At 37.4% G+C, this 16,801-nt stretch overlaps 1 protein-coding gene across 3 annotated transcripts in view; it reads right to left on the bottom strand.

Moving 5' to 3' along the window:
• Nucleotides 1-16,801, bottom strand: part of CEP128 (centrosomal protein 128) — a 313,428-nt gene that overhangs the window by 275,971 nt on the left and 20,656 nt on the right. For all 3 annotated transcript variants that reach the window (XM_084891426.1, XM_084891427.1, XM_084891428.1), the window contains exons 6-8: nt 8,471-8,597; nt 7,236-7,354; nt 3,845-3,936 (exon numbers count right to left, since the gene is read on the bottom strand). In XM_084891426.1, coding sequence (XP_084747552.1) covers nt 3,845-3,936; nt 7,236-7,354; nt 8,471-8,597 — 338 coding nt within the window. The remainder of the gene's footprint in view (nt 1-3,844; nt 3,937-7,235; nt 7,355-8,470; nt 8,598-16,801) is intronic.

Genomic DNA, 16,801 nt, shown 5'->3' with positions numbered 1-16,801 from the left:
TTCATGCTCACATTTAGTCAGCTTACTTGGATCATTAATTTTCTTGTGCTTTTGTTTTTTGCTGGAGTTTTTCATCTTTTGGCCTTATATGGACCTTATTTATCACATCATTGATATTTTCCCCCACTTGTTACTGAATCATTTATTAAGAATTGACTCCACTCACCTTCATTATTCTCAAGGACAGTTCCTCTGCTCTTATCCAGAGTGAACAGTTCCCAAGCCTGCTATGTGGCTATCATTCTGGGGATTATTTTCACTAAACTTCTTAGTTAGTTTTACTATTTTTTATAACCTATACCTTACTCTTTCTTGGTTACCATCTATTTTACTTATATGTCCTTAGGTAATTTTGTTGGAAGGAAGTTACCTTAAAAGATAAGTTTTCTAAGTCTATATCTCTGAAAATGTCTTTCCTTATACCTCTTTCTTGGCTTTTATGGTTCCATGTGCTCCTGGATTTCCCCCCGTCTCATAGCTGTTGCTTCCAGTTCCTCTGTGTACATGACTTCCCAGGATTGCAATGCCTTTGCATTTACCCCTGTCCTTGATGCTCTCAATACCATTTCTCCCTAAATATCCTCCATTTCCATGGTTCCAAATGCCACTTCTATGCTGACCACTCTTAAAACCTCTAAAAGGGACTTCTTCTTTGAGTTTCAAAGTAAATACCTAGCTGAGTATTTTACAATAATTTTCTATTTGGATGTCTTACAGGGATCTTAAACCTAACATATCCAAGGTCAAAACTTAATTTTTACACCTCACCTATTTCCAGTCTTCCATATTTCAAAAGTGCCATTACCATCTACCCAGTTATTCAAGCCAGAAATCTTGGAGTCATCTTGGATTTATTCTCCTTATCCCTCCACATGTAACCCACTGCTAAATCCTACCTCTTCAATATGCAAAAAAAAAAAAAAAAAAACACGTGATAACACACTCCTGTCCAACTCAGTTCTCCATATAGCATCTAAATGTAACCTTACTTAACCCTTTCAAAAAGCTTGCTTTCCAGTGTTCTTTTTATAATAAATGTCAAGACAAAATAAAAATGAATAATTAAATGAACACATCAGCCTTTCTGAATCAGACAGAAAATTAAACCTAGCATCTGCCTACACAGGATCCTATCTAATAAAAGAATAATATGTAAATTGACCATCACTCCAACACACAAGATGCTGCCCCCATATGGTCAAAGATGGCTGCCCTATGAGGACACAAGATGGCTGCCACAGAGGGCCAGCAGGGGAGAACAGTTACGGGTGATCAGGACTGTAGGGGAGGGAAGTTGGGAGGGACCAGGCCTGCAAGGAAGGGCAGTTGGAGGCAATCTGGCCTGCAGGGAGAGAATTTAGGGGCGACCAGGCTGGCAGAGGATGGCAGTTGGGGGCGACCAGGCCTGCAGGGGAGGACTGTTGGAGGGGACCCAGACCTGGTTGGAGGGCAGTGGGGAGGGGGGGGAGAAACAGGCCTGAAGGGGAGGGTAGTTGGGAGTGACCAGGCCTGCAGAGGAGGGCAATAGGGGAGGACCAGACCAGCAGGGGAGAGCAATTAGGGGCATCCAAGCCAACAGGGGAAAGCAGTTAGAGGCTACTAAGCCTGCAGCGGAGGGCAGTTGGGGGCAACCAGGCCAGCAGGGGAGGACAGTTGGGGATGATCAGGCCTGCAGGGGAAAATAGTTAGGGGCAACCAGTCCAGCAAGGGAGGGCAGTTAGGGGCAATTGGACTGGATGGGGAACAGTTAGGCATTGATCAGGCTGGCAGGGGAGTGATGAGGGGGTAATCAAGCTGGAGGCAGAAGTGATTAGGGGCAATCAGGCAGGCAGGCAACCAGTTGAAAGCTAGCAGTCCTGGATTGTTAGAGATGTCCCAGATTGGAGACAGTGTAGGCTGGGCTGAGGGACACCTCCCCGCCCCGTCCCCCCCAACCCCCCGCCATACACGAATTTCATGCACCAGGCCTCTAGTATTTTTATAAATATGAATTAAAAATCTGTGGTACAAGTAAAGCAGAATTGGATCCTAAAAATCTTCCTCGTCCACAAAGTTAAGCCACCAAGTTTCACCAGAAACTTGACTCCTATTTTAGTTTAAATAAAGTTTCTCTTCCTCACACATACCTCTTGAAATAATTCATGGGAGTCACACAAACTGTTATTAAATGGTACCAGCCCATGAGTCAGCAGATTTTCAGTCCCCACTGGACATCCAAATGTCCATTTAAACTAACCAAAAAAGTCATCCCTGCAACTTCCCCTGTGTCTTCTTCCAGTGGTCAACAACCTGTGGTCCGTGGACCACTAGTGGTTTGTGATGTCCAAAAGGTTGGCAAGCACTGGTTTAAGGAAACCTTTCGAGCAGTGGTCGCCAAGCGGTGGTCTGCAAACCACTATTGATCCATGAGATACGGAAGGTTGGCAACTGCTGTCTTACAGGACAACTACTTCCTAAACTCATATTCCTGTGCTTAATTTATACCCTTCCTTCAAATGTGTAAAAGGAACATGATTGGGACTAGAACTGGGCGCCAATAGTGGGTGTGAGCAGCAGCTCTAGCGCCAGCTGCGGGTGCAAGCAGGGCCAGCACTAGCAGCAGGTGCAAGTGCCCAGTAGGACCATGGCACAAGGGAGCAAAGAATTTTCAGTAACCACCAGAGCCTCACCCCAATGACAGCAACCAGCCTTGGTCTGGCACCCCCACTTACCTGTTCCACCATCCCACTACAGCAAATGCCCGCCATGTTCTGCACTCAGCCTGCTGCAAATGCCTGCCATGTTCTGCACGCACCCCCTGGTGATCAGCGCACATCATAGCAACCAATTGTTCAGTTGTTCCACTGTTTGGACTATTTGCATATTAGGATTTTATATAGAAAGACTAGAGGCCCAGTGCACAGATTCGTGCACCAGTGGGATCCCTCAGCCTGATGTGCAGGGATCAGGACAAAACCAGCTCTCTGACATCCCCCTAGGGATCCCAGATTGCAATGGGGCGCAGGCCAGGCCCAGGGACCCCCACTGACGCATGGATCTCTGTAACAGGCATCTAGTAGTTGATATTCATAGATTTAACAGTTATAGTTTTGACTCTTTTTGCTCTCACAACATCATATTGGTGTGTGGAATGATTTCATTAGATGGAATGGGAGTTAGCAAGTGAACTTGGTAAACAAATTTCAATTCAGCTTTGTTATTCCCTAATCATTGTTATACAGATTGTAACTCTTGAGAAGGGATAAAAAAAATCTTTGTTTCTTGTGAAAAGATGGCCTCCAAATGAAAATCAACTATCCCAGCTGATGATGAAAATGAAAAGAAAGTAAAGGAATTTTAAATAAACAGTACTCCTTGGGGACTATTCAGAATTGAAAAGTTGCACAGACTAGGCAGATATAAACCAGTGGCTTTTAAAAATTTCAACTAAAAACTAAAATATCAAATTCTACAATGGGTCATGTCCATTGATCAACAAATTCCACTTTATGCTTTTTATTTTATAGCTCCATTATCAGTCAGATGGTCTCTGTGTCTTTCTGTCTGTCTGTCTGTCTGTCTCCATCTCTCTCTCCTCAATGTATTTGAAAATCTACCTTTTTGATAAGGTTCTACATGCATGTGCCAGCATTCCATTGTAATAAGTTTAAATGTTTTTAAAATATAAAATTAATGTGTCTAACATTGAGTCATCATGATACATTTTAAATTCAAAAGGATTTGAACTGATTTAGTATAAATACACAGTTCAGTTTTTTAAATTCATGTAAACATGTAAATTCTAAAACCTATTTCATTCTTCAAATAAGTCATGCCTCCGGTGAAAACCATACTCTGCCTTTACCTGCATCTTCTGGCAAGCTCCCGGTTGAAATCATCTCCAAGGCGAACTTGTTCACTGCTGAGGTCTCGGAGGGACTGATGAAAAGCATGAAGCTAGGAAAGGCAGAACATAGTTATCCATTTAGAATTAGTTGAATCTTCCATGAAGACTTACTGAGGGTAAAGAATAAGAACTTGTTCTTTGTAACAGGCCCAAATTTTATAATGTTATTGATACTGAATAAAATTTAATGTCTACTCTGGATGAAATAAAATATTCTTTCCAAAGCAAAGCAATTGTTAAAAAGCAATATGTAATATTAACCTTCACATCTTTATAATATAATAATTCCTCTCCTTATAGATACCTTAGAAAAGGGATCAGCAAACTTTTTCTGTAAAGGGTACAATAGCAAATATTTCAGGTTTTCAAGCTATATGATCTCTGCCACAATTACTCAATTCTTCTATTATAGCACAAACCAATGAACAAGACTGTGTTATAACAGAACCTCATTCAAATAGACTACACCCTGCAGCGTGTCAACCCAAACTATAGAGAAACATGCCCACATGCACCAGGAACCATGTAAAAGAATGTTTGGAGGCAGCAATGCTCATAATGAGAACAGTGAAAACAAACCAAAAGTCCATTAAAATTAGAATTGGAAGAAATAAATTCCAACATATTCCTCCAGCCATGCATCCTACAGCAGTGAAAATGATCACACCTACCTACACATTAGTAAGGCTGAATGTTAAAAGCATAACATTGGATGGAAAAAGCAAGTTACAAAAGAAGGTCTACAGTATTATTCCATTGAGATAAATATGATGTAAGCAGTAAAAATGATTTCTTTTAAAAAAGCAAGATAATGGTTAACATAAACATCAAGGTAGTTGATAACACATGGGGAAAGAAGGAATTAAAAAGAGGCTTTGGGGATATAACAATGATCTGTTTCTTGGCCTGGGTGATGGTTACATGGATTTTCATACCAGAGGCCCAGTGCATGAAATTTGTGCATGGAGTATGTCTGTGTGTGTGTGTCCCTCAGCCCAGCCTGCACCCTCTCCAATCTGGGATCCCTTGAAGGATGACCAATTGCCCACCAGGATCGGGCCTAAATGGGCAGTCAGCCATCAATCTCACAATCCAGGAAAGCTGCCTCTCAACTGGTTGCCTGCTTGCATGCCTGATATTCCCTAACTGCTTCTGCCTGCCAGCCTGATCACCCCCTAACCACTCCCTGCCAGCCTGATCAACACCTAACTGCCCTCCCCTGTAGGCCTGGTCACCCCTAACTGCCCTCCCTTGCAGGCCTGGTCCCTCCCAACTGCCCTCCCCTACTGGACTGATTGCCTACAACTGCCCTCCCCTGCCAGCCATCTTGTGGCAGCCATCTTATGTCCACATGAGGGCAGCCACCTTTGACCACATGGGGGGTGGCCATCTTATGTGTTGGAATGATGGTCAATTTACATATTACTCTTTTATTAGATAGGATTATTGTACTTTTAATCGCCAATATTTATCTATATATGTATGTGTATACTATAATTTATAAAATGTTTAAGTTATATATAGATTTGCAGAAATAATTTGATTTGTTTTTAACAAATGAATGCTGAGCAACTAATCAGTGCCAACAATTGTGCTGAGAAACAAGTGGCTCACAATTTAACATGGAAGACAGATAAGTAAACAAAACCACAAAAATGTCACAAGGGGGCATTAAGATGTACACAGTCATGTGGAACTAAAGATCATCTTAAGAGAATGGACTTAAAATAAGGAAGAACAATGAAAGAGAACGGAATGGAGGTAATAAACACAGTGGATGAACAACAGACAATACACAGGTTTTACCATCATGATTTTCCCATTTTGGAAACCAGAATCCTAGGACTCATCTTTGACATCCCCATTTCGCTCATCCCACCCTCCTCACATGGTCATCTGATCTTCAAGATCTTTCATTTTGTCCATCAAATAGCTTTTAAATCTACCCCATTCTTTCCAACTCCATTTCTCCTATTCTAAGTGACCATCATCTCCACCCAGAATACAGCAATATCTTCCTAATTGTTTTGCCCACATTGACTTCATTTTCAACACTGGAGCCAAGACAATCTTTGCAAAATAGTTGTCACAATCTTACAAGGCTATACATATTCTCAGTGCTTCATATATCTTTAGCCACATGGCCTTCTTTAATTTACTTATAAGCACTATCCTCCTTCCTGTCAAGGTATTTGTTCTACCTTAAATGACTCTTACTGAACCTTTGGATCTCAGCCCATCAGTCATTTGTTTTTTAAGAAGCCATCCCTGACTGGGACAGGTACAACTAGTATAAATTCCTATAGCTTTATGCCTCTTTCCATTAGAACATGCATCTCTGCACATATTGTGGATGTACTTGTGTATTTATTTGATTAATATCTAGCTCCCACTCTAGGTTATAAGTTCCAAGAAAATGCAATGTTTTTGCTCATCATTGTTTAAAAGCACAAGAAATTTACCAGGACAGAGGAACATAAACAAATAAAATGAAAGAGTACGTAAATGAATAATGTTAGGACATTATTCTCTGCTGTAGGTTTAAATATATCATTCATGCTAACAAGTTATAACTACCAAAAAATAACATAGTGAAGGAAAAGTTTCTACAAGATGTCTCCTAATGCACTTGGTTTTGTTATCTCTTTGTCTTATGCAATAACAAGTGAAAGCTTCAGATGAGTATGCTAACAAAATGGGAACCCTCAGTCCTAAAACAACCAAAACAAAGATGTCAAAGTCAGCAAAATCCCCGAGCCCCTATCTAATTAATGTAGCTAGCCAGAACAACAATAACAAAAAAGTTTGTTCAGCTCTTGCAGAGAAATTTAAAGAAGCAGAAAAAGAAATATGTCCATAGAATGAATACTTCTGAAATTTTAGTGAATACATAGAAAAAGTATGAAATTTCTTACTTAACAGAAAATGGCTACTTTGATGACTCAACAATCAGAAAAACACTAATTGAAAAATCAACAGGTTAACCACACAAGGACTAACTTGTTCATACTAAACCAAATGTAGCAAAACAGAAAGTAGCTGACTTAGCAAGGCTTACAGAAGAGTGACCCAGCTGAACAAGGAAACAAAACATGTCCAAGTAAACTCACTTTTAAATTGTTCTACAAAATATAATCCTCCATAACAAAATTCTACATACATATATGATGATGATGATGATGATGATGATGATTAGTACATTGAAAATAAAATAGTTTACTTTATTTTTAAAAAATCAGTACAAAGTTAGTGGTGATGAAACTCTGGTTCAAATGTAGTCACAGAATTCAAGTGTCAGTCATTTATATAGAAAGGTAAGGAATACGGAGTACAGAATGGTACAAAGTACCTGGCCCATGTTCTCAGTCTCCCGAACAAATCGGACACCAGCTCTGGATCTAATTCGTTTACTACCCTCTTGATCCCCATAGTCCTTGAGAGGTGAGGTAGGTGGAAAACGGTGGCTTTCTTTATGAATGAAAGAAAAGGAAAAGGATAAAAATGCTGCATGAAGAGAAATGATCTAAAATTTTATCCGTAAGTACATAGCAGATATGAACATACACATGTGCCCTTAGCGCAGACTATCCCCCAAGTATGTTACTGTAGCCATAAAATTCCACAAAATTGGCACTAATCTTGCTCTTAAAGCTGATAAAATGAGCAAAAATAAGCTGGAAATAAACTATCAAACGTTCTAATTTGCTATACTTTTCAAAGAAGTAATATATTTTCTCTTACACAAAAATAACTGCTAAATAAAAATAACTTTTATAGCCTCCTACTATACTACAACAGAATTTTTCAAATAACAAATTAATGAATCTAACATATAAATGGCATTTAAAAATCAATAAAAACTAACTACATAAAGAAGAATAGCTGATTGTATCCTATTTGTAATCCTTATTATCGGGATCAATAGCAGTATTAACAATGTGAGCGGCTGATGTGCACTCTACCTAAATCACCTCCCCTCACTGCAGACTTTTTTACTCTTTTCTAGCCTAAGTCTTGTTTATTCAAACATAAATCTCAGTACTGCAGAAAAGTACAAGTAAGATTAATTACAGACAAACAAAGTGTTTTCACCTTTAATCCAGCCATTGAATTCTAGCTGCACTCCAAGAATAAAGATCACCTGTTCTTAACAAGTGTCATAGGATAGTTCATAATGAGAGATTTGAATAAAATATGTAAAAAGTTATAATTTGCTATATTTTTCAAAGAAGTAATATATTTTCATTCCTATGAAACTAGGATTCCTAACCCAGTAATCTACTAATATCACTAGATCCTATTTTTGTTTTGATTGATGGCAGATGCTTCAACCCTAATGTTGTCAGTTAAAGCTCTGCATGGTCTATGGAATCTGAGAACAACAAAAGCAGTACACTCACAAGAACAGAGTACTGTTAAACATACTTTTTAATTTTCACTATACAATAGGTGACTGCTTCTTAATACCTTATTTATATAATTTTAGGTATGGGTTGTAATTATCCAAAGTTTAAATAGATTCACTATGCACTTGGGGGATATTTTTTAAATGAAAGGGATTTTCAGAACTTCTGTAGAGTTTACCTGTCACTGTGCCACCATCAAGGTCACTTGCACTCAGACTTGTAACAGAAATACTTCTCCCTCCTGAGTTTCTCAATAAACGTTGACTCCGCAGTTGGCCTATTGACTGTTCCAAGCTTTCTTTTAACTAAATTAAAGAATATAATGGAGATTTATTCTCTTTAAACAACTTCCAAATACAAATAGACTAGACATTTTAAAAGCTATTATTTTTCAAATATCTAGGTTCTGAAAGAGAATTTACATCAGAGAAAATTTTGAACTAATTTATGTTAGGAAATATAAAAATAGTAAACATTATATTAAGAACCAATTCTAATATCAGGTTTTAAACAGCATTCTGTCATTACCTATTCCATATGTTTATTACCAGAATGGGAAAGAAATATCGAGTCCAGCTGGTATGGCTCAGCGGTTGAGGGTCAACCAGGAACCAAGAGGTTACTGGTTCAATTCCTGGTCAAGGTACACTCCTGGATTTCGGGCTCAATCCCCAGTAGGGGGTCTGCAGAAGGCAGCCAATTGATGTTTCTCTCTCATCAATGTTTCTATCTCTCTATCCCTCTCCTTTTCTCTCTCCCTCTCTCTCTAAAAAACAAAAAAAAAAAAAAAAAACCTATTAAAAACATATCCTATATAATAAAAGCCTAATATGCTAAGTATCTGGTCATCTGGTTGTCCATTCAACCAATCAAAATGTAATATGCTAATGATATGCTAAAGATGCTCAATTGCTTGCTATAACATGCACTGACCACCAGGGGGCAGACAGTTGACTGGTCAACCAATCGCTATTATATGCCTTGACTACCAGGGGGCAGACACTTGTAAGTTAGCTTGTTGTTGGGGTCTGGGCAATTGGGATTGAGATGGGTCAGACAGGGCCTGAAGCCCTCCCATGGTCCCTCCCTGGCTGGCCAAACCCCCATGTCCCTCCCCAGCCCTGATCATGCACCAGTGGGGTCCCTTGGCCTAGCCTGCACTCTCTCACAATCCGGGCTGAGGGACCTGCTCCTCCCCAAGTGCACAAATTTCATGCACCAGGCCTCTAATAAATAAATGAATGAATGAGATGTCCAAGCTTACAAAACCAGAAACCAATGTCTAACTGACCTGCCACCCATGCTTAGAAATATAACAAGGCCAACACACCTGAAAAGAAAGCCTTTCTCCCTTCCTTCTGAAACCCCAAATCTGTAATGAACAGGAAGCTGAACAGCTGTCACAGTGACAACTGCTCTGGAAACAGTGTGTACTACCCAACTCTATACCAGATCATCTTTCATTCATTCAAAGATTTAAATTTTTATAAGGCTAACCAATGGACACAGACAATAGTGGGGGGGGGGGGCGGCATTAGTGGGAGGATGGGGGAGGGGGGGCAATGAGGCAATAAGGACACATATGTAATACCTTAATCAATAAAGAAAAATCTTTTTAAAAAAGATTTAAATTTCCAGGAAACTGCATGGCCTGATGTCAGTTTGTTAGTACACACTAGAGATTACAGTTGCTCACATGCTCTCTTCAGATCATTATAAAAGAAGGTTATAAAAGAAGGTATCTTTTTAGACATAAAGAGTTACATTAAATAAAAACACGCTAAATACTAAAATAATGCCCACGCTTGTACACAGCTATATACTCAAAAAGAATATTAAACTAAAACCCAATGGAACAAAGAGTAAAGCTGGGGAAAATCCATATACCCTGAATTGCCAAGAAACTTCAGGTCTAGATATCTTACCCAAGTTTGAATAAGAAATAATGCTAATAAAAATAGTGCATGAACCACATAACATGTTATCTGTAACTTGTTAAAGAGAATGTTGAAACAAAACAATTGATTGAGAAGGTCTCCTAAACTCAAACAGAATTAAAAGACAGAACCACTATGTAGAGAACAAGGTGATTTCCTTGGGGATCTATTCAGAAAGAAAGAAGCTGCAGTTGAAGACAAAAGCACAGTGAAACAATATGAACCACAAGTAAGCAAAATCTTTTTCATTTTGGATTTAACTCTTCTAGAAAACCAAGGTTAAAACAGTCTGGATTAAAAGAAGCACAGTTAGAATTTCAGTTGTTGCTCTCCTTTGTATTAAAAAAAAAAAAAAAAAAAAAAAAAAAAAAGGCTAACGGCTACTATTTCTATACATTCTGTCCCCTGCTTCCCTAATTGCCATAACCTGTCTGCATGTTTACAACTGTAGGACCCAGCTTATCAATCCTGGAAAACATACAGAAGAGGCCCGGGAAAAGCAACATTGATCTTGAGAGTAATTTACATATAAATAAAAGAGAACTATATCTAACATATTACCTAGATCAGAAGTCTTACACATGAACACAAAATGGAATATCAATCATCTATGACAAAAGTCAGAATAAAATTAAATAATATTAAAGTTAAAAACCTCAAATCCAATCTGTAACCTCAGAAAAGGATTAGAAATGGAAAATGATTTTAGTTCACACAAGCCCATGACAGAACCAGCTCTATTAACTTTTCCTGTTTTTTTTCTTTATTATTCACATCTTTCAAGCTAAGCCTGATGTCACTATACTTTTGGAAACAAAGTCAGTTGTCACTTATTATTGCTACTTTTGAAGATAATCTGCCTTTTTTAGCTCTGGTTATTTTTAAGATTTTTTTCTTTGACTTTGTCAATGGTTTTACTATGATATGACCATGTACACTTTTATTTGTAGTTATCTCATTTTTTGACTCATAGAGATCCTTGAATCTAGAGCCTGATATCTTTCATGTTGTACATTCTCAACCATCATCCCTTCAGACCTTGTTGATGCCCACTCCTTCTCCCCTCTCCTGAAAATCCAGTTGCATGCAGTGGTTCTCAACCTTTTTAATGCCGTGACCCTTTAATGCAGTTCCTTATGTTATGGTGACCCCTAACCATAAAATTATTTTTGTTGCTTCTTCATAACTATAATTTTGCTACTGTTAACGAATCACAATGTAAATATCTGTGTTTTCCAATGGTCTTAGGCTTGACCCACAGGTTGAGAATTGCTGTTGTAGAGCCTAAGACCACTGGAAAACACAGATATTTACATTATGATTCATAACAGTATCAAAATTAGAGTTATGAAGTAGCAATGAAAACAATTTTATGGTTGGGGGTCACCACAATATGAGGAACTACATTAAAGGGGTCATGGCATTAAAAAGGTCATGGCATTAAAAATAGTCCACTGACTATTAGAGCTTTTTATCATATTTCCTATGTGCTTCTATGTTGTTCATCATTTCATTCCTCCATTCTTTTTTTTAATTATATTTTATTGATTTTTCACAGGGAGGAAGGGAGAGAGATAGAGAGCTAGAAACATCGATGAGAGAGTCATCGATCAGCTGCCTCCTGCATGCCCCCTACTGGGGATGTGCCTGCAACCAGTGTACATGCCCTTGACCAGAATCGAACCCGGGACCTTTCAGTCCGCAGACCGACTTTCTATCCACTGAGCCAAACCGGTTTCCGCTCATTCCTCCATTCTTTTTGGATAATGCATTCTGGCCAATCTTTTGATTCAAATTTATCTCTTTAACTGTAAACAAACTGATATTTTAATCCACCTGTTAAGGGTTTTAGTTCATTGATTTTTTAAATTATATTTTTCAGTTTCCAAAATTATCATTTGTTTTTTTGGACAGTTCCAATTCTTTTCAAAACTCTGTCTTTTACTTTCTTGAACAGATTAAACATAATAATTTTATAGTCCCATATATACTTCTATTACCTATTGTTTATTGTTTCCCTTTGTTTTTCAGTCACCTCTTATAATTTCATATGCCTGGATATTTTTTTATCAGGTGATAGACATGATATGTTAAAAATTATAGAGATCATTTAAAGCTCTGGATGATGACGACTTCCTTCAGGAGAGATCTGGTTTTGCTTCTATCAGGAAGTCAGGCTAGGGTCACTAGGAATCCCAAATAGCCTTATCCAATTAGGAATTAAGATGATCCAAAGCTGGGCTTCTGTCTCTTTAAGGGCTAGTCTATCTTCAGTTTATAACTCCTCTTATTTTCAGTTCACCATTTCTCCTATTCATTCATGGTCTGAGTCCCAGTTGAAAGCTGGAGGGTTGCTGAACTCCAGTTTTGATCTGCCAGCCTTTTGAGTTTATTGATAGTTCTGATCTTAGTTCTCTGCTTCCAGCCTCTTCTGAAATTGGCTACTGTGTAGATGGAAGAAAGGAGCCCCATTTATGCCAGATTTTTACTACAAAAGGCCTCACTGCTTTGGTAGGTCTCTGATGCGTTAGTACCGTAATACTCTTTTTTTTTTTTTTTTTTTTTTTTTTTTTTGCTTTTCTAGTTGTTCAGAGTAAGAGAGTCAATCCAAAATAATCTTATCTACTGATGCCAGAGGCAGAGTATGCCAGCATCCTTTTTATGTAGGCTTCTTTGCTAATAAATTCTGAGCTGTAACTAAAAACTGATGAATAAAATAAACTTACACACACAGGTACACACACTCACACAACCCCTGTTAAAAAAATAAGGAAAAGCCACCATGGAACATAGGGAAAAATATTACAGAACAGAAAAATTAATCATTTCAGAAATAAGATAAACTATTCTCTCATCTTAAACTTTAAAAGATATATCATAAGCCATTGAACAGATGAATAGGCTGATAAAGACCAAAAAATGAAATGCAAAAGTAAATAAGCAGGATGAAGATTTTTTTAATATCAAGGCAAAAACACATCCTCCACCTAAACTACAAAACTAAAAAGGTGGCAGAATTAAAATATACACTTAAAGTAACAATAACACAACAGACACTGCACAAAATCTAAGCATGATGCATGAAACTAACCTGATCACTCCTGAAACACAAAATCAAAGAGAAGAAGAGATAACATGTAAAATAATAAAAGTTTCTTCAAATGTTTTAGGATTATAACTCCTAACTAGGTGCAAAAGCAAACCAAACTTGAAGTTAAGTGAAAACAAAACAACACTAATGCAGTTAATTCAGTATGCTATTATGCTGAAACGAAAACAATGCTCCACATGAGACTGTGGTACTGATCCCAAAGGTGCAGATTGTTGCCCAGCCAGTATGGCTCAGTGGGTGAATGTCAATCTATGAACCAGAAGGTCATGGTTCGATTCCTGGTTAGGACACATGCCCTATTTGCAGGCTGGATCCCCTATAGCAGGAGATAAAGCAGGAGGCAGTTGATCAATGTTTCTCTCTCATCAATGTTTCTATCTCTAGCTCGCTCTCTTTTTCTCTCTCTGAAATAAAAAATAAAAAACCTATTTTTAAAAGTGCAGATTCTTAGAGTCTGCCATGACAACATCACCGCAGACTAAGTGACAATTCCATTTCTCTCTTTCCCACATCACAAAACATGCAATGACATTTTTACAATCTGCTATAAAGGCTTCATTTACATGTTAAGTCTATTCTTTTACCTCTGCTCATTTGATATTAGAATAAAAAAAAAAAACTGAAGCATTACTACTATGTAAAAATGAAAGGTACCTTTAATAGTATATTACTATATTTTGGATTGGCAGATAATTTACTCATGAACATAGAGGTGGAAAAAGCAATATTATGTATGCTATCAAATTTAGCATATGCTTTTATATCAAAATAATCAGATAAGCATATCACAGTGAGTGATGCAACACATTGTTATTTATAGTCACAATGATACCCTCATGAAACTAAAGTTAAACCCAATGAATTCAAGGAAAGAAAACTAACATGTACTGAATGTATATCAAGCACTATTAACATGGCAAATGCTTGAAGGTATAAGTATTGTTGGATGGATTAAAGAAGTAACAAGAAGATACATGTTTAACAAGTGTCTAAAACAGTATGACACTTCAATAAATGTTATAAAGAGAATTATATGATTAGGTTCAGTTTTCATGAAGCTCAATATCAGAACGATTTAGTAGTTTGCCAAAAGTAGCTGAATGGTTTCTAGCAGAAAAATCAGGATTCAATTTGAAGTCTGATTCCAAAAACATACATTTTCCCTCTATACTCAAAGCAAAAGTCTGTCAAAATTATTCTCTTGTCCAGTTTTTTTCATGAGAGACTTGGTAATAAAATTCTAAACATAGAATTTTAAGAACCTAATTTCTAAGATTTGAAAAATGTATTTACAAAAAGGAGCCAGCAGACTTTAATTGTTCAATTACAATTTCTTACCCATAGACTCTTACTACTTAACATTATAGTTATTAAAAAACTGTGACTAGTTCTCAACTTCAGGACAACTAGTAAAACTCGGCCAGAGAGAAAGAGGCACATGCCTTCAGCTTTGAGAGATTACAAGTGGCTTGTGCCTGGCTCTAGTCTAAACCATTAACATTATCCTCCTAGGGTGTCACTCAATATATTTGACAAATGAAACCCACTGAATAGAACAAAAACCTGGAGTTTATTATTTAACATTTAAATTCTTCTAAAGTTCATGTGCCAGATGGTAGCATCCTATTACTCCCAAAGGAAATTTTAAACAGAAAACTTAATTAGGAGAAAAATTATCTATTAGTGCAAGCCTCTAAGGCTTAATTTGATATTACTATATTTTCACCCATCTTTCCTTTAAAAATGAATAAATCAGCTGATCTGAATCAAGGGAACTGTATTTTGTTTTTATACACATCATGAAGTACTTTAGCATCATCAGCTACACTTCCACTGCAGAAGGTATTAACTTTCTATGTTGAATATTCTTTCTTGAGGGCATTCCATTTTTATAACATTAACTCAAAAATAGTCCCTATGTCTTATGAATAGGAACACAGAGTTCTAGATATATTCTAAATGATAAGCTAATCAATTGCACTATATAACAAATGTTTAAAATAAGCTTTTAACTAAAACCTTCCCTACAGGTCCTCTTTGACCCACATGTTCTCAGACATCCCAAGAAATTTACAGAATGGAAAATAATGACACTTCTTTAAGGTTATGAAAGTCAAGGATCCCAAAGACCCTATGTCACTGTATCCAACTAAATGTGGCTCATTGGCTGGAATGGCTGGAAGGAAGGCCAGTGAAAAATCAATGGTTGCTACTTAGGAGGAAGGAGAAATCGATGCTGGTATAGGGAGGCTGCAGAATCCACCATGTTGCCTAAGTGCCAGGCAAAACTGCCAACCTTGACAATCTGTCCAAGCCAGTCCTGGCTCAGCACCAGATTTCTTCCCAATTCTGTTTCTGTATTTGTTCCATCTATTATAACTCTAATTTCTGACACAGTATCAGCTACAACAGTAATGACTTGTGTGACAACGGGCTTCTGTTTTTCAATCAGTTAAGGCAATCTTCAAAATGTAGTTTATCAATGTGAATTATATAACCCTTTAAGCTTTGAATACAATTTTCATTAATATAGATTCACAACATCACAAAAATGTGAGCAACCATGAGGTAAATGAATCCCGACACTAGATTTTAGGATAAAATCATTGACTGTCACTGACTAGCTGGGAGACTGTGGGCAAGTTAGCAACCATTCTGTGCCCCAGTTTTTTATCTTGTAAATGAGGAAAATAATAGTATCTACCTAACAGGATTGTTGAGAGAATTAAATGAGTTGATAGTTTAAAAGCACCTGGGATATGCTAAGTTTTAGAGAAATTCCCAGAGAGACGGTGAAAAGGCAGGTATTGCTTCTCTACAAAACACCACAGATGCCCTGCTACCTTCTAACACTGCTCAGCTTCACATATCATAAGCAAAAAATTAAATCTATGTTAGAATGATTCAAGGGGTCGTCAGCAAAATTACGTACATTTCAAGGAAAAGTAGTCAGAAAAATGACCCAACTTGTCTCTTGACCCTAGGCCTCACAAAACCAACAGCAATGACTCTAATAGATCTCTTGTTGGGTGAGGTCATCTCAGGAGGAAAACACCATATCAATTATTTACATCCCCCCTCACCAACTGGCAAATTATGTTCACAAAATTAAACCCCAATCAAATCGCTATGTTAAATATATATATAGCATCCATGTCCTGAGGCTTAGCAATAGAATCATTTATAAAATCTAAGTTAATAATAAAATGTCTTGTCTTCCCTAGAGCAAAAGTGTTGATCTGACTTTCTAGGAAATCTCTTATATTTTAAAAAAGAAATGCTAATTTCAATGAGGCAATAGGTATTTATAAGGGAAGAAATTTTTAACAGTTGGGCATTGGTTAAAATGTATTAAGCTGTGACAGGATTTTTTTTTAATACATATAACAAGTTTCACAGCAAGAGGACTTTATAAGTTGCAGCACAGTCTCAAAAATAAAAACATCGATTTCCAGGGTTC

The sequence above is a fragment of the Pipistrellus hanaki genome (assembly GCF_964339955.1).
Source record: "Pipistrellus hanaki genome assembly, chromosome: 1".
In the NCBI taxonomy this organism is placed as follows: domain Eukaryota; kingdom Metazoa; phylum Chordata; class Mammalia; order Chiroptera; family Vespertilionidae; genus Pipistrellus; species Pipistrellus hanaki.
The sequence above is the reverse complement of the archived record's forward strand: the minus strand, read 5'-3'. Positions and strand labels throughout refer to the sequence as shown.